Source organism: Amphiura filiformis, chromosome 9 (assembly GCF_039555335.1).
Source record: "Amphiura filiformis chromosome 9, Afil_fr2py, whole genome shotgun sequence".
Classification (NCBI taxonomy): Eukaryota; Metazoa; Echinodermata; class Ophiuroidea; order Amphilepidida; family Amphiuridae; genus Amphiura; species Amphiura filiformis.
The window spans coordinates 57,159,323-57,177,937 of record NC_092636.1 but is presented as its reverse complement, the minus strand read 5'-3'; the positions used below and the strand labels follow the sequence as shown (position 1 = coordinate 57,177,937).

At 37.5% G+C, this 18,615-nt stretch overlaps 2 protein-coding genes across 2 annotated transcripts; both read right to left on the bottom strand.

Annotated features, from left to right (window-relative positions):
• Positions 1 to 1,248: 1,248 nt before the first annotated feature.
• Positions 1,249 to 5,431, bottom strand: LOC140161219 (cytochrome P450 2J3-like). The gene is made up of 3 exons (XM_072184671.1): positions 5,027 to 5,431; positions 3,082 to 4,047; positions 1,249 to 2,622 (listed from the first exon to the last, which is right to left on the bottom strand). The coding sequence occupies exons 1-3, from the start codon at positions 5,421 to 5,423 to the stop codon at positions 2,441 to 2,443; spliced, it is 1,545 nt and encodes a 514-aa protein (XP_072040772.1). The 5' UTR covers positions 5,424 to 5,431; the 3' UTR covers positions 1,249 to 2,440.
• An 8,492-nt stretch (positions 5,432 to 13,923) lies between these two features.
• On the bottom strand, positions 13,924 to 16,741 carry LOC140160165 (cytochrome P450 2C11-like). Its single transcript, XM_072183442.1, has 2 exons — positions 16,345 to 16,741; positions 13,924 to 14,669 (listed from the first exon to the last, which is right to left on the bottom strand). Exons 1-2 carry the CDS (start codon positions 16,739 to 16,741, stop codon positions 13,924 to 13,926), a joined length of 1,143 nt encoding a protein of 380 aa, XP_072039543.1.
• Between the last annotated feature and the right edge of the window lie 1,874 nt (positions 16,742 to 18,615).

The following is an 18,615-nucleotide window of genomic DNA, read 5'->3' as shown; positions in this document are numbered from 1 at the left end:
ACCTGGATTTGCTAAGATAATTCTAGTAATAATTGTCCACGGAAGGTTTCATGGACCGTCATTTTACAAATTTGCGGCTTTTTCAATCTAAAATTTTACACACTAGTGCCAAAATGGTTCACCAAATCACTTCAATTTAGTCTTCATTTTACACTCCCCTGCGTAATCGATATACAATTTCGCTTCTGCTTTCGCCGATTTATGTTTAAAACAATATATAGGCCTACGATAATCATGATAATAGGAAACTTGTCAACGAAAGGCTTCATGAACCGCACATTTCACAAATTTTCGGCCGCCAAACTAAAATTTTACACTAGTAAATAGTGCCAAAATTGTCCACCAAATCGCTTCAATTAGATCTTCATTTTGCACAAGTTTCTTACTTTTGAGGAGGGAACATCCCCGTCTGAAAACCCCCTGCGTCGCGCAAACTTTTTTCTTTTTTTTTCCTAAAAATTTGGCCCCCACCACCTGACTGCTCTAGATCGACAATCGGTACCAAAAGCTGGTATCGCCCATCCCTATGGAGATTGACATATATTAATCAACACATGACTTCTACTTTCACCACGATGATTTCACACGCGTTTGAATAGAAATTATTTTACGGACTTTCTTAATGTTTTTAGAGGCTTTTAGAGGACATTTCTTCAATATTTTGACAAGTTGACGTCGAATTTTATATTCTATATTGTTTGGCAATAATGTTTGTTGCCATGATAGTATGTCCAAAGTTGTAATTTTGTTTTCTTGATCACAAAGATTGATTTTTATTCCGGAATCGAATTATGTGAACGCCAGGATATGGTCAGGAGACTTCGCCAAGCGGAAGTTGACGGTAATCTCGCCTTTTGGGGGACAAAAAGGCATTCGATCCTTGATTTTATTGCAATAAACTTCGTTAATTTGTAAGCATAATGAGCTGGTACCAATTGTATATGTTTATTAAATTTAAAAAAAATATTTTTGCCCATGTTTGACCTTTACAAAACGTTAAGTGTGTATTGCCAATACACTTACAAAATGGTGTGTGTCAGTCCTAAGTAATAGGCACGGCGTAGTATAGAACTGGGAGCGAGTCTAATACTGCATGTGGCTATCGACGAGTGTTAGTAACGGCAGAAACCGGTTCTGAAGAAGACTACATGGATCGCTAAAAATAAGCGTCCTTAACAACCAGTCAACTTTAAGGTGAAAAAGGACACTTTCACGATGTTTTTTCATATTTTATTTCACATGATCGGTGCATATATTGCCTAGCTATAAATGAATAAATATGTTTTTAGACCAATCAAACCAATATATGGGTGTAGTACGCTCTTTAATCGGAACTAAAGAGTACAGGTATTTGCTGCTGGATTTCAATTTGACATAATTGTCTTTGTTTTGAATATACAGGAGTGAAGATAACTTGCACGTTAATTCTTTTACTGTCTATATATACAATGCTTCCCCTGGTATTAGAACACAGTATTGTAACATTAAGCATTTGAATTTGTATGGTTTTAGATTTTGTTCTAATGCTTTTCTCTTAAAGTGATGCTATTTGCTTAATCATCAAATCAGAAAAGCCAACAAATATTCCAAAATTTCAGTATTTCATTTCAGCTCCCCAATTGTGCCAGATTGTGACTAACCCAGCAAACACAAAACGTTTAACAGGTTATATTGTGGATTTATGGTTTTGGGAAAATCGTTTTAATAGCATTAAATGTCGGTTTATATAAAGCAAAAACAAGCCATTATAGCCTCATTCCTGAAGAAACGTAAACGTTTGAAACCGTTTTATACGAAAATACACTGCAAAAATATTTTTTAAATGTTTTCTAAATGTTATTGTAAAATATATTTTTGCAAACATTTTTGCCAAATATTTTGTCAACACCTAAATAACATTATGTTACAATATTTGCAGTAAGTTATCGAAAAACGTTTTTAAATGTTATGAAAACGTTTTCTACCCTTATAATACCCTTTATATAACCCGACATTTAAACGTTTTCTGGGAGCCTTTTCTAACCTTTTGCGAATGATGTCGAAAATGTTTTGTGTTTGCTGGAAACAGGTAGAGTTTCGAGTCAAAATCTGGAGTGGATTATATGCTGATCTTCCCAGATTCTTGATTTAATTTTTCAAATAATTGGTCTATGTTTACGAATGACATAATATGAAAAACAGAGAGCTAAATACAAAATATATGGTGCTAGGGGCCGTGGCGACAGCTCACTTGGATTTCCACAAACCACTAATCTGCTATAAACATATATATGTACCTACTCATTAGATTATTTATTACATAAGGCACATTTAACGTCCTAAATATCGTATAATACAAAATTGAGATATTCTTAGTTTACATCATTTTCATTATGTCATGTGTATATTACCATTTTGCGCTAGATGGCGCAATTGAATGACGCAAAACACCAGCATAGTTTTAGATACGATCAATAGCGCATATATCGTAAAGAAACGGCGTTAACAATAATGTTGGCTTGGGCTTGATATTCACACTTTCAATCCCCACAGGCTTCTTGAAGGTGTATCGATGCATGAGATGAGTGTAAAAGATGAAGAGTTCCATTCGGGCAAGTTGCTCTCCAAGACATACACGCTTACCTGGATTTTGAGACATACAAAATAGTAAGCATCGAAAATAAACATCTCACAAAACAAGATTTCTCATTTATTTGAATGATCACAATGTTAAAACATTTATTCAAAGCAAATTGATATGAGAAATTGTTCGGTGCAATATTACCCACCCACACCCCCTCCCTTCTTGAGATATCAAAAAATGATTTGAAAACTTTATTTGTAATATAAAACTTACAGATGAGCATGTTTGAAACTATAACATGGTGCGAAGGTTAGCAAAGTGGGTGTTCTGTATTGTGGAGTACAGCATCGTATAATGATTATTCTGTAGACTTAACGTAGTGTACTCTCTCATGATAATATGACGTGAAGTGGTCAATGAAGGCACTGCATGGCAGATACCAAAACAATTTCTAAACACAAAGATCATCATGAAGATTGATACATTGATTCATTTAAGAAGAGCATATTATTTCATACCTGCACCGAAAACCATGTTTTCTGGAATCTTTATGACTTGTCCTTTCTCGTTTAGGAATCGTTCGGGTTTGAAGTCATCTGGATCCTGCCAGATTGCGATATCTCGTGAAACAGTGTAAAGACTAGGTTGCACATAGGAGCCTTTGGGGATAGTAAATCCTTGGAAATCGGGTACATCTTCGTTAGCATATCGCGGAAAAGGCAGAAATGCAATACTGGCAAATCGCTGGATCTCGTGGATAACCGCAACTGTATAAGGCAGGTCAGGTTTGTCTGACAGCTTGGGTAAGCGATCCCGTCCAACAACTGAGTCGATTTCTTCATGCACTCGTTTTTGTACATCAGGATACTTCAGCATGTACAGTAAAGCCCAACGTAAGGTGGTTGCAGTTGTTTCCGACCCTGCAGCAAAGAAATCGTAAACCACCGCAAGTAGTTCTACATCGCTGAAGTGAGTGTGCGTTCCTTGATCTTTCTTCACCTGCATATCATTCAAATAGACATCTATATAATCTCTCATGTTTTCCTTATCAAACGTTTCATGATGTTTATTCACAATCCCGTGCACTGTCCGACGAATTGATAGTAAAGATGGCATTGCTCCCTTGGGGAAAAAGGGGATCATGGTCAAGTAGGCTAAAAGTCTTGGTGCCGTTACAAAAAATATGTAAAAGGCAGTGTTGTCTAGCAGGTCTTCAAATGAGTGCAACAATTGCCTATATTCAGGGTCATCGTATTCAAACCGCTTTCCACAGACAACGGAGACGATGATATTGGAAACAGCATTACTGAGAAGGTGTGTCGGATCAAAAGGCTTGCCTTGTACTGAGCTAATTTCGTCCATGAGATGTTCACTCTCTTTAGCAATTTGATCTGCAAAGCTTCTTTTTCCTACTCCAAATGACCTAAGAACCGTCAATGAAAATTTCCGATGTTCTTTCCACAACTCACCCGTTGACATTACGCCTGAAAGTAAATAATGATAATCGAAGCCTTCGTTATGAACATCGGTTTTTGCTGTAGTTGCTGTTGTTTTCATCGCATTCATGGACGTTGGAAAAAATAAATTTCGGTATATATATATATAATGTATATAGCGCCTTACCACGGATCACGGAGTGTTCAAAGCGCTGTATTGGGTATTTACCTATCACCTGGGCTAGACCTTAGTAAGAAAGATTTATTAAGTGTATAATCCTAGAACTAGAACTAGATATCTAAATAAAATTAACATTCTAGTATGAGACAACGAAGAAATTATTCTTAAGTAAAAAAGATATTAACTAGAATTTCGCGGTTTCCGAGATGCGCGATTTTCGGTGGTAGCAAACAGTAGGCCTATATTCAGAGAAATTCATAGAATATTGGTAGGTCGGTTTTATCTTATGATGTACCCATCCTCATCAGGTTTATATCCGCTATATAGCTCAATCGGAGAATTTTAAAATTTGACCCGATGACCTTTGACCTCGAATGACCGCCACATGATTTTAACATGTGCCCTCTCCTAAGTATTATGTGACTTCGAATGATCTCTGCTTGCCTCCTCAGAGTTATGTCCAGCAACTTTGAGCCCAATTGGAGCAATTTTATAGTTTGACACCTTGTGTCCTCATTTGACCCCTTGATGACCTTTGACCACACATATATCGACTCACCTGATGTGAGATATGACATTAACATTTCCGAGTGTTAACATTTTTGACAACATACATCGATTCACACCCGTTCTATACGGTCATTGCTAAGCGGTCCTCCCAGCTAAGCTGGCGACCATAAAAGGTAGGTCAAACAAGCAGTTCTATGCAGGTCACACCATTTCATTGGAAAATGGAAATTTTGAGCATATGCCTTCAAGATGAGGAATCACACAATTAGACCATTTTGTAGGCATATTGATATTCAAATAATATTTATGTAGTACTTATAAAAAATAAAAAATTACCTGAACCATTCAACAAGTCTATAGGATTATTCACATGTGCAAGAGGTGGTCGTTGATCGAACTTCAGACTGGTGAACACTTCATTGACACCTTTGTACCCACTGACGAGTACCACATTCATACCGAATGGCAATGGTACGTTACATACAGGCCCATACTTGGCACATAGATACACAAATAAATTGTAAATGTTTCTCGTCTTTAGAATCATAAACAGAAGTTGTGGTAGGCAGCCGACAAGAGGCCAGGCGATTGGACCTGGAGGGAGATTGATGACTCGTTTCCGATAACTGCGTAAAATCCATGACAACGTGAGAAAGACAAACAACCCAATGAGTACAGTACGAATATCTAAAACCATAGCCATGTAACGCATAAGAGTTTGCAAGTCCGCCATTTTGGTACCTTAACGTGTACGTTGCACGTCTTACTATGAAATATGACCTCGGTAAAGTGCTGTTAAACCATGCATATCACACTTTGTTGTATTGTACAGCAACAGTACTTGTAAACCTTGTAACGTATCGAAACCTTTGGAAACGGGTGGAAATGGATGGAAAAGGGTGGAAATGGGTAGAAACGGATAGAAATTGGTAAGAATGGATGGAAATGTGTCAAAATATTCCAACATGGGTCGAAATTGATGCAAATGTACTCAAAAAATGTACAAAATAAACGAACAACTGTTCAAATCACCGGCGCATAAGCAGTGGCGGCGCTGGGGGGTGGCAAGCCCCCAATTTCCCCCCCCCAGTCCCCCCCCCCCTCACACACACACACACTTTTGAGGCAAAAAAATAAAATACATAAATTTTCACATTTTGCGGCAATTTTGCGCAAAATTTGTCGATTCCCCCCCCCCCTGAAATTCACTTTGCCCCCTCCCCCCTCCCGAAAAAATTCAGGTGCCGCCTCTGCGCATAGGGTGAGCACTAAGCTAAGTAATGCATCGATACTTGTAGCTAAATTGCATGGAAGAGAGTGTGTGGATTGTGCTCGGAGGATTTTCATTATGAAAAAGTTTGTTTGGGTTAGTGGGTCAGGGTCACCAAGTTCAACACATCAAAGTTGCAAAAAGTTCCTGCATTAGATTTAATTCCAAAAATCACTTAAAAACTAAGTTGATAAAATGTTACGTAATAAAATTTTGACTACACTAGAATGCAACTTGGGTTTTCGATCACCGTTTCTTTCATTCTCAACCGATTTCAACCAATGAAGTTTTAAATCAGAGCTAAAAAACACAGGTATTTGCTGTTTGTTTTCAATTTGACATAATTGTCTTTGTTTAGCATATACAGGAGTGAAGATAACTTGTACATTAATTCTTTTACTGTCTGTATATTATTTTTCCCTTGGTATTAGAACACAGTATTGTAACAATGAGGGAATAAGTTCAATCTATTCAACCAGATTCACGTACCTCTATTCAACCAGATTCACGTACCTTGGAGCAACCAACGTTGCGGCCAGTACCAGTACGTGAATCTGGTTGAATAGATTGAACTTATTCCCTCATTGTATGATTCCCAGATGATTGAGAGTATTCACAACAGTACTGTAACATTAAGCATTTGAATTTGTATGGTTTTAGATTTTGTTCTAATGCTTTTCTCATAAAGTGATGCTATTTGCTTAATCATCAAATCGGACAACCAACAACATGACACATATTCCCACTGCAGTATTTAATTTCAGCTCCCCAATTGTGCCAGATTGTGACTAAACTCGTAAAGTTTCGGGTCAAAATCTGTAGTGGATTATATACTGATCTCCCAGATTCTTGATTTAATTTTTCAAACAATTGGTAACGAATTATATAATATGAAAAATGTACAACAGAAAGCAAAGTACAGAATATGGTGCTATGGGCCCTGGCGACAGCTCGCTTGGATTTCGACAAACCACTAACCCTTTGCTATAAAATAGAATATATTTACCTACTCATTAGAACTTATTTATTACATAAGGTGCATTTAACGTCCTAAATATCGTATAGTACAAAATTGGGATATTCTCAGTTTACATCTTTTTCATTGTGTCATGTGTATATTAAAATTGTGGCGCTAGATGACACAAAACCAGCATAGTTTTAGATACGATCAATAGCGCATATATCGTAAAGAACTGAACGGCGTTAAAATTCCTCCTTTTTTGGCTTGATATTAACACTTTCCATCCCCGCAGGTTTCTTGAAGGTGTATCGATGCATGAGATGAGTGTAAAAGATGAAGAGTTCCATTCGGGCAAGTTGCTCTCCAAGGCAAACACGCTTACCTGGATTTTGAGACATACAAAAATAGTAAGCATCGAAAATAAACATCTCACAAAACAAGATTTGCTAAAAACTTTGTTAATTTGCAAGCATAAATGAGCAGGGTACCAATTGTATATGTTTATTAAATTTTAAAGACATTTTGGCCCATGTTTGACCTTCGCAAATCGAAACCACTAGTGTAGTGGTGAAACGTCACTAAAACGTGAGTAAATCACCTTCGTTTTTAGTTGGAATTGTTGAAAATGAACAAAATTCACGGGTTTTCATACATTTGTGTTTAGTGAAGCAGGTATCTGGATTGCTAGGCCTGCTCCCTTGCCGTTGATGTAAGCATCATGTTACATACATACATACATACATACATAACACAAGAGTTATATCAGTTGCAGCAAAAAGTGCTCGATGCATTATTGCAGAGCTTATAATAATATAAAAATTAGGTATTTATTGCAACCATTGGTTTCACGCACGTTTGCACGGCGATCATCAGGCAAAAATGACCTGTTTATATTGCACGGAAGAGGAATTACTTTGCGCGGTCGCGACGCTCAATATTGCGAGCGTAACTGCGAGAGTCGCGTCAACGGCGGGAAAATACGCGCGTAGTCCAGTTCAGCCGGTGTAGGACCGTGCGGAACTGGTGCTGCACGGAAAAAACTATTTCTTTTTCTTTTTGTGGTCCGACGATTTTGTTTTGCCTTTGTTATGCCGGCATTTGGAGATAAGTTCGGACCTACGATTGATTATATTGTCCTTGTTCATGTTTATGGCAAATTTTTCTTCTAGGCATAAGTTGCATTGACCACTCTTACGGATACCTGTGTTTGATTTTTGATCACGTCCCATCTTAATTTATAGTCAATATTAGTTTTTTTCAAGTCCCATATGTATTTAGAAAGTTCAGTTTCCTTTTCATATTTGATGTTCCGGAATGACTTGGTGTGGTTCCGGTATCTGTCTTTGAAGGTTCCACCAGCAAGTCCGATATAAGCTGTCGTTGTGTTGTCGTGGGTCACGGTGGCTTTGTAGACAACTGATTTCATCAGGCAGTTTCCTCGCAGTGGGCATTCTGGTTTGACTCTGCAATTACATGTCTTATCAGAAATATCCGTTTGATTAGAATTTCTGACAAGACTTATAAACCCTACGAAATCTGAACTTGGTAGAGTTAGCAAACAAATGCTCGACCGCATCAACGCCGATATCAGAGCAAAGACAAAACCCAATCAATGGACAAACACAACCGACGTGATTGATTGGTTCGTGAAACTCCCAGACAAAGATACTTTAACCTTTTTAGTATTTGACATAGTGGATTTTTATCCTTCAATCACCCAAGACCTACTATCAACATGTCTCGACTGGGCGAAAAAGTACACTAAAATCAAAGATATCGAATACGACACGATATTGCATGCGAGGAGAACATTGTTGTACGACAACAACAACGCAACATGGGTAAAAAGAGAAACCAAACAAGAATTCGATGTTTCTATGGGAGCCTATGACGGCGCGGAAATTTGCGAACTTGTAGGCCTATATGCATTATCTAAATTAAAGAATAAAATCAACGCATCCAGTATTGGATTGTATAGAGACGATGGTCTCGCCACCCTGAAAAAATCATCAGGTAGCCAGGCCGACAGAGCAAGAAAAATCTCATCGCAGTTTTCAAGGATCTTGGCCTGCAAATCACAGTAGAGACGAATCTGAAAGTCGTAGATTACCTCGACGTAACATTCAACCTGGAAACAAAGTCATACCAACCTTACAGAAAGCCGAATGATACGCCCATGTACGTTAACGCCAATTCAAACCACCCGCCAACAATCATCAAGCACATACCAGTAACTGTAGAAAAACGAATATCGTCTCTTTCATCAAGTGAGGAACACTTCAAGAAAGCTGCGCCGAAATACAACGAAGCACTAAATAATTGTGGTTACAACCAGACGATCAAGTTCTCTAAAGACGACTCTGCAATACCGAACAAAAAAAGAAAAAACCGATCTAGAAAGATAATATGGTTTAACCCACCATTCAGCTCAAACGTCAAAACAAATGTCGGTAGATCACTCTTATCACTGATCGCTAAACACTTTCCGGCAAAGCACAAACTGCATAAAATCTTTAACAAGAACACCGTTAAAGTCAGTTATAGCTGCATGAAAAACATGAAATCGGTAATCAAAGCTCACAATGACAAAATTATCAGAAATTCTAATCAAACGGATATTTCTGATAAGACATGTAATTGCAGAGTCAAACCAGAATGCCCACTGCGAGGAAACTGCCTGATGAAATCAGTTGTCTACAAAGCCACCGTGACCCACGACAACACAACGACAGCTTATATCGGACTTGCTGGTGGAACCTTCAAAGACAGATACCGGAACCACACCAAGTCATTCCGGAACATCAAATATGAAAAGGAAACTGAACTTTCTAAATACATATGGGACTTGAAAAAAACTAATATTGACTATAAATTAAGATGGGACGTGATCAAAAAATCAAACACAGGTATCCGTAAGAGTGGTCAATGCAACTTATGCCTAGAAGAAACATTTGCCATAAACATGAACAAGGACAATATAATCAATCGTAGGTCCGAACTTATCTCCAAATGCCGGCATAACAAAGGCAAAACAAAATCGTCGGACCACAAAAAGAAAAAGAAATAGTTTTTTTCGTGCAGCACCAGTTCCGCACGGTCCTACACCGGCTGAACTGGACTACGCGCGTATTTTCCCGCCGTTGACGCGACTCTCGCAGTTACGCTCGCAATATTGAGCGTCGCGACCGCGCAAAGTAATTCCTCTTCCGTGCAATATAAACAGGTCATTTTTGCCTGATGATCGCCGTGCAAACGTGCGTGAAACCAATGGTTGCAATAAATACCTAATTTTTATATTACATACATACATACATACATACATACATACATACATACATACATACATATAAGAATTTATATTGCGCCTTATCATAAAATACCAAAGCGCATTACAATAGCTTACGCTACAAAAAACATGCAAATGGAATATAAACAAAAACAATATTATGCAACGGGAAATAAATGTGATTTGAGGAGTTCTTTGAACCGGTTTAGGGTGGGGGCCTCACGGATATGCTGTGATCCTGCCTGATCCCCTAGGCAGCGGTTTGTATATGGAATGTGAAGTTTGGTTGTATCAAGAGAAGAACGAAGCAAATGATGTCTGGTGTTAACAGATGAATAAAGGTGAACATAATCCTGCAAATAAGTTGGAGCTAACCCATGCACACACTTCAGTATTTTATAATTCCAAAAGATGGCGCTTTCCACTTGCACAATTTTTTAGACAGGCTGTATATATCATACTATTTTATTATGCCGCTTGTATACCAAAATGGTGCTCTAGATGGCATGGCGCAACTGATTTGAATGAAAAAAACGCCAACATTCATATGCTAATACTATATACCTCTAAATGCGTAACGCAAAACACCAACTTTTAGGTGCGATTACTAATGCATATATTATATGGAAACGGAGTTAACAATGCTGTTGGTTTGGGTTTGATATTCACACTTTCCATCTCCGCAGGCTTCTTGAAGGTGTATCGATGCATGAGATGAGTGTAAAAGATGAAGAGTTCCATTCGGGCAAGTTGTTCTCCTAATCATGAACGCATACCTGGATTTTGATACATACAAAACAGAAACCGTCATGAATAAACACTCACAAAACGAAAGTGTGCACTTATATGAGTGGTCACAATTTTAATCATGTAAATTGAAAGCAATCTTAGTGATAATATCATGTACTTTGATTTGTTCATTACTTGGTCTCCATTTTAAAAATGGGAGATGGGAATTCCCAGTGTTGTGGCCGGGTGTGCTGTTTAATGTAATTGCAGCTCTTCGTGCTTTCTCGTTTGTTTTGCATAACCTATAAGATGCTATAATCCAGCTAGAACGAAGGAAATTTGAAGTGTGCCAAAAGTGCGCATCTTTCCTAATATACTCTTCTATCTATATGCTGACGTCTACTTTATGAAACAACACGACTGTCAATGTAAGTGTAGAAGAGTGGATGAATAACTGTTTCTGATAAGAAATTGAGCGAATGTTTAAAACAAGCACCGTTTTGGAAATTGTAATCTGTGCAAGGATTTTGTACGCGAAGGATTACGAAAATCTACAGTGGTGAATCTACAGTGTGAATAAGTTTGGATAATTCTTAGCAACAAGAACGAATCCTTTGGTTGCGTATCCACTATATAAATATTGTAGTAAAAGATCCTTAAGGGCTGGTATAGCGACGTTTTCAGGTATTTATTCTGGTACCTGACAGCACATCAGACATTTTTATTTTGCATTTTGAAAACAAGGAATGTCCTGATATCAAATAATTTGATCAATAAATTGTATAAATCTAATGATATGTTCTTAAAGCGTATGTAGCTGGGATAAAAACCGTCCATCATATGAACATTTTGACCTTTCCTATTGAAGACATAGATTTTTTTCCAAAAAAAAACCCATTTAGGTCTTTTTGGGAACAAAATATATATCTTCAATATGAAAGGTCAACATTTTCAATTGATGGTCGGCTTTTCATCCCAGCTACGCTTTAAGTACATATCATTAGATTAATAAAGTTTACTTCTAGGACTGTTTAATATCAAAAATATCACATTTTAACCATTTACCCAAAAAAATTGTATTATATGGCGAATTTCAAAAAATCAAAACTATTATCAGAACGACATTCCTCGGTTACAAAATGCAATTCGATATGTCTGGTGTGCTATCAGTTCCCACAATAAAAACGTGAACACGTCGCTATCCGAGTCCCTAAGCAGCGATTGTTATCTTTTTTTTTCTACTTAATTTTATAAATCACCAGGAAAACAAAATAAATTAAAAGATATCTAAATAATTATTTATTTTAGAAGCCACACCCGCACCTATAATTGACGAGTCAAGGTGGAAACCTCGCGCTATACGCTCGCGAGTCTGTCAGCGTTGCTATGGTAGCTCTGCGTCCGTGCAATGGGAAAATAAATATTGCACGGACGCGTAGTTCATCGTCCTTTTGCAGCTGGCCTCTAAAAATAGAAGAAATAATCAATAGTAGTTGACCAAACAAATGACAAGAAACTTTGTATGAGTTATGTACAACTGAATAATTGATGTGGTTTTGCGATAAACCAGCTATACTTTCTGAATTTTGACAATCGACTGCTACGTTCTTGAAATGCAACAATTTTACAAAAATACCTCAAATAGCGAATAAACACATCCCAAAAATTAATTACCCCTTTATAATGAGGTAATTACTCAAACCAGCGGATACCCGCGCTTCGTGCAGGTCCTCGTTAGATGAGTAAATGGGAGCGTTCACTATAACAGGAAGCTTCGAAGAATTACTGAACAGAGGAAAGGTACATTTTATTTATCTAAATCTGTCTCTTCTTAATACATTTCCTTTTCTTCTTCTTCTTCTTCTTCTACATGTGGCTATTTTGTTCCCATTTAAAAAAAAAATATTTGCTGCTTAACATCGTCAGGCTAAAATCTCCTCAAATACAGCTTATTTAGCCAGTCTCATCATGGCGTCATCATGGTCATCGCAGAGAATATTTTCCTAGCATAATGAGCTAACTCCTCGGCTACTTGGTTTTTCACAATATGATAGTAATGGACAGAAACGCCCAAATGCTCGTCGTTTTTCGCCATTTAATTTTTTAAACGATGAATTAAACATGCATCACCTGTTCCACAAGTCAACATCTTACACAGCGCATGCCATCACATGCATAATCGCGCAATTGATTCAAAATAAACTATATTACGGTATAATTTTTGCTATATTTTGCCATATACGACTCGTAATTATAGCATGTGATCAACACTGATTGGGCAACTCTGGCTAGAAAAGAAATAATAAGTAAACAAATAATTATGTTAATTAATTATAAATCTGGCAAAAATGCATCTTCACGAACCAGCAAATTATGAAGCCCATGTAGCCCCTACCAAAATAAATGCGTTCAACCCCAATTTTACGAATGTAAATGTACATGAGTATGAAAGATGAGTATGTTTTAAATCCTATAATTGAAGACTGAATTTTTTTTAAACTAGTTTGCGTCTGAATCGACGTCAGGACAAAGGCGCGACGTGATTGGTTGCTGACCTGATCAGTAGGCCTACAGCATTTTTGGTCTGGTTGACAGGACGTCATACGCAAAATAGTCTTTTAATTCGGTCTTCGGTTATAATGAAAATGTGGTAATAATGATGGGAAGGTGAGTGATCTATTGACTTTACGGTAGTGAACTCTCTAATGCTGCTAATTTTCATATAATATAAGTAGTCAATGGTGCACTATAAACAGCTACCAACCAAACTTCCTAATTACAAGGATGGGTTCATTGATTCGTGTTATATTTCATACCTGCACCGAAGACCATGTTTTCTGGTATCTTTATGACTTGTCCTTTCTCGTTTAAGAATCGCTCGGGCTTGAAGTCATCTGGATCCTGCCATATTGAGCTATCCCGTGAAACACTGTTAAGACTGGCCTGCACATAGGAACCTTTTGGAATAGTAAATTCTTGGAAATCGGTCACATCTTCACTAGTGTATCGCGGAATAGACAGAAATACGATGCCAGAAATCGCTGGATCTCCTCGATAACAGCCACTGTATAAGGTAGGTTAGTTTTGTCAGACAATTTGGGCAAGCGATCTCGTCCAACAACTGAGTCAATTTCTTCATGCACTCGCTTCTGTACGTCAGGATACTTCAGCATGTATAGTAAAGCCCAGCGTAAGGTGGTTGATGTTGTCTCTGTCCCTGCACCAAAGAAATCTTTGACCACCGCAAGTAGTTCTACATCGCTGAAGTGAGTGTGCAATCCTTTTTCTTTCTTTACCTGCATATCATTCAAATAGACATCTATATAATCTCTCATGTTTTCACTATCAAAAGTTTCGCGATGTTTATTCACGATCTCCTGAATTTTCCGACGAATTGATAGTACGGCCTGCATAGCTCCCTTGGGGAAAAAAGGGATCATGGTCAGGTAGGCTACAAGTCTTGGTGCTGCTACAATAAACACGTTAAAGGCAGGGTTGTCTACTATTTCATCAAATGAATGCAACCATTGCCTGAATTCAGGGTCATCGTATTCAAACCGCTTTTCAAAGACAACAGAACAGATGATATTGGAAACAGCATTACTGAGCAGGTGTGTTGGATCAAAAGGCTTGCCTTGTACTGAGCTGATTTCTTTCATGAGATATTCACTCTCTGTAGCAATTTGAATTTGATCTTCAAAGCTTCTTTTTCCTACTCCAAATGACCTTAGAACTGTAGATGAAAATTTTCAAATCCTGAAATATGTGGAATGAAACACTATTAATATATTATTATATAACCACGATTATTACCTCATATATAGATTCCTGTCATCATTTATCATTTGGATAACAGTGCGGTCATTGAAATAACTATGCCCCCACTTTTTTTTAAGAATTACGTCAAAACTTAACTATTCCCCGGGCAATAGTCATTTTAGATCTCTTCTTCCCGATCGAAAAATATCCTGAAAAAAAGCCCCTGCCTTACACATGAGTCTATATTTAAAAGAAAATCATCCCAAGTCCCAAGACAGGGATCTGCTTAGAAAATGTTCAAGTTCCCCGCGAAAACTTGCTGATAACATGATAATCAAATGAAATTGATGAAATTAGGGTAAGATGTTAACAGGTGCAACTTATAAACAGATAGATATATTATACAATTAATTGTTAATATAAGATCATTCAAATTGGGATTAGAGACAATGATATTTGTATCATCAGCATAAGTGAAAAAGGTGAAGGTATTGGAGGAAAACGAGATATCATTTAAAAATTAAATAAAAAGTAACGGACCTAAAACCGATCCTTGTGGAACACCACATTGGATAGAACTGATAGACGATTTATGATCCTTGTAAACAACAACATGGTGACAGCTGGAGTCAGAAAACATATGACAGCTGGGCTCATGTTTGGGCTACACCCTGAGGAATCACGCAATTCGGCAAAAGAACAATACGTATTTGTATGTGTATAATATTTACAGCCTGTCTCAAAAAAAATTGTGCAAGTGAAAAGCGCCCTCTCTGGTAGTTAGAAAATACCGTTGTGACATAATGTTTATATCAACGTCAAGGGCGTAGTCTCAACTCTCAAATGCCGTTTGTTCTGTTCAATTTGCTTGTTTTAATCTCGAGATATGTGTAGTTAAAGACGAAAGGGTAAAATCACAATTGTGCCACTTTTACTAGGAAAGAGGGCTTTACATGTAACAGTGATAGCATCAAGTTTATCAAGAGTTCCTTCGTGAAATCAAAAGAATGCATCAATTACACAATACAAAATTTTTTACTGTTTTTACTATTTTATCATGATGCAGGAATGATGATTCTCTTTTTCCACTTAAAAGAGATTAAAAGATAAATAAATATTTCACATTCTGCTGTAAAAATTAAATACATGTGCATTTCAATGATTTTATCATCATGGTAAATGCTGTTCTCTCAGTCACTTGAGACATGTTAAAAGACAAACAAATATTGCGCACTTAAACATGTTATAGGTTAATGAACGCGTATTACTTCTTGGGAGAGATATTAGTCAAAATAATGCACGCGTGCTAATGTTGATACGTCTAATGCATGCGCCTCGAAAGGAGGAGTGCATTAGACGCATCAACATCAGCTATCCTTGATTTACATGTACAGGTCTCTTCCCTAGTAAAAGTGGCACAATTGTGATTTTACCCTTTCGTTGTTAAAAAAAACATATCTCGAAATTGGAACAAGCAAATTGAACAGAACAAACGGCATTTGAGAGCTAAGACTGCGCCCGTGACGTTAATGTAAGCATTATGTCACAACGGTATTCTCTAATTGCCATAGAGGGCGCTTTTCACTTGCACAATTTTTTTTGAGACAGGCTGTATGTTATAATGATAAAAATATATATAATTGATTTACCTGCGCCATTCAATAAGTCTATAGGATTATTCATACGTGGAAAAGGTGGTCGTTGATCAAACTTGAGACTCGTGAACACTTCATTGACTCCTTTATACCCACTGACGAGTACCACATTCATACCGAATGGCAATGGTACGTTACATACAGGCCCATACTTGGCACGTAGATGTACAAATAAATCTAATATGTTTCCTGTCTTTAAAGTAATAAACAAAAGTTGTGGTGAGCAGCCAATGAAAGGCCAGGCCATGGGACCTGGTGGGAGATTTATGAGTCGTTTCCGATATCTACTTTTAATCCATGACAACAAAGGAAACGTAAACAATCCTAGAAGCACTGTACGGGAGTCCAAAACTATAGCTACGAAACCTTGCAATGCTTGCCAGTCCGCCATTTTGGCGACTTTTAACTTGACCACACAGAGCACATATTCTTCAGAGGGCACTCTGGTTTGCGTGTGACGACGTATTACTTTTAAAAAGGTATTTCTTTATGGTTCTCCATGCACAAATGAACAAACACAGTAGATGGGTGATTCTGCCATGCATATTTTTGAGTGTCACCTGGTAGTTGACAACTTACTGGATATTTTGTTGAACAACATATGACCATGACCATGATTTGTTTACTTCGCTGAGTACAGCAGTGGACGCCGTTCACCAGTATTTCTAAAAGGCTGCTAGAATAAGAACAATTTTAATGCTATTTGCTTGCACATGCTGAGGAAGCCTGATTACCTTTTTTAATATAGCCGAGTGGGAGGGTTTTCAATGAAATATTTTTTGTGTAAAAACTGAAGCATCATAATGTATAAAAATATTTGAATATTAACTGTACATCATATATGACGATTCGCGATACCCAATGGTGTTAAAGTTTATGTGGTTTAGAAAGCAGAGAATTTTATTTCAATTTTATATACGCTAAAATGTTTCAAGATGGATACCAACAAGTTAGGTGGCCGAGCGGTCTAAGGCGCTAGGCTCATTCAGAATTCACGATAGCGGTGCGGCGTGAGTTCGAGCCCCACCTCTGCCGAACTAAATTTCCCATTAAAAAAAAATCATATGTGACCCGGCAGCACAAATGAGCCGTAAATTCCCTAAATTGTATTCTGAGTTACGGTGTAAAATGTGTACGAAGGTCATATTCATCGGTAACTTAAGCTGGCCCGACATCCGTCTCTTTTCGATAGTCAAAATCTAATCAATAATCCTATTGTTGAAGTGGATAATAAGCTTCTACCTTAGATGGCTATAGAACTTTTAATAGCTCTGGTCTTTGTTTGCTTATATTGCTAAATCCTGTTCAAGTGGTGGGTTACCAGGCATTGTATTTTGTACAGGTATGCATAACCAACAATTAACAATGAGAGAACTTTCTTAAACCTCGTTGACTTGGGGATGATTTAAAATGACCGCCAATTATGACTGTTTGATATTTATTGCCAACAATGTGGAAAAAGAGACACATGTAAAAACGTAAAAAGCTATAATTTTGTTGAAGGAGCAAAGTTTAACAAACCATAACCCCGCTTCTGGATATCATTTGAAGTCAAATGATATACCATTTTTAAGTTTATGATGTTTATTTTTTAAACACGAAATAAAACAAAATTGACCGGGGGAGGAATTTACGGCTCATTCGCCGTGGACGGTCACATATTATTTTAGGGTGGCTGGGAGAATTTATGTATGACGAAGAGTGGTGTGCTTCGCTGAGCTAGTCAGTGGTCAACCATGCATGTCAGAATATTATTGGTGACCACTGACCTATATGATAAGGATAATGAACTGAGTGCAAAGCATTAGCAGGGCACCGACACTACCTCATTTGCATGGCAAAATGACCCGTCTCCTCCGCAGCCAATTTGGTTCCGCTCCATCGAAATCAAGCTGGTCACGGAGGAGACTACCCTCCTTTGTGTTTGTTCATTTGTGTATGGAGAGCCCTTCTTGGAGTCCGTAATGACTTAGGCTACGCTCTCAGCATGAGTCCGACGCTGCATTGTACTAGAAATACCTTTTCTGTGAAATCGCTATAGAGCCAACCGGGAACACGTATTCGTTTTTGAAAATATAGCATTAAAATTAGTATCACCCTTGTGGCCCCGTGCAGTGGAAAACTTTAATTCTTTCATTAAAAAGAAATGAATTTTTTTTTTTAAAACCGGATCTATCTGTGTACCTATAAAATGAGCACAGCAATTTGTCTTAAATATGAATGAATTTTAAGAAACATACGGGATATGATGAACATTGACCTGAC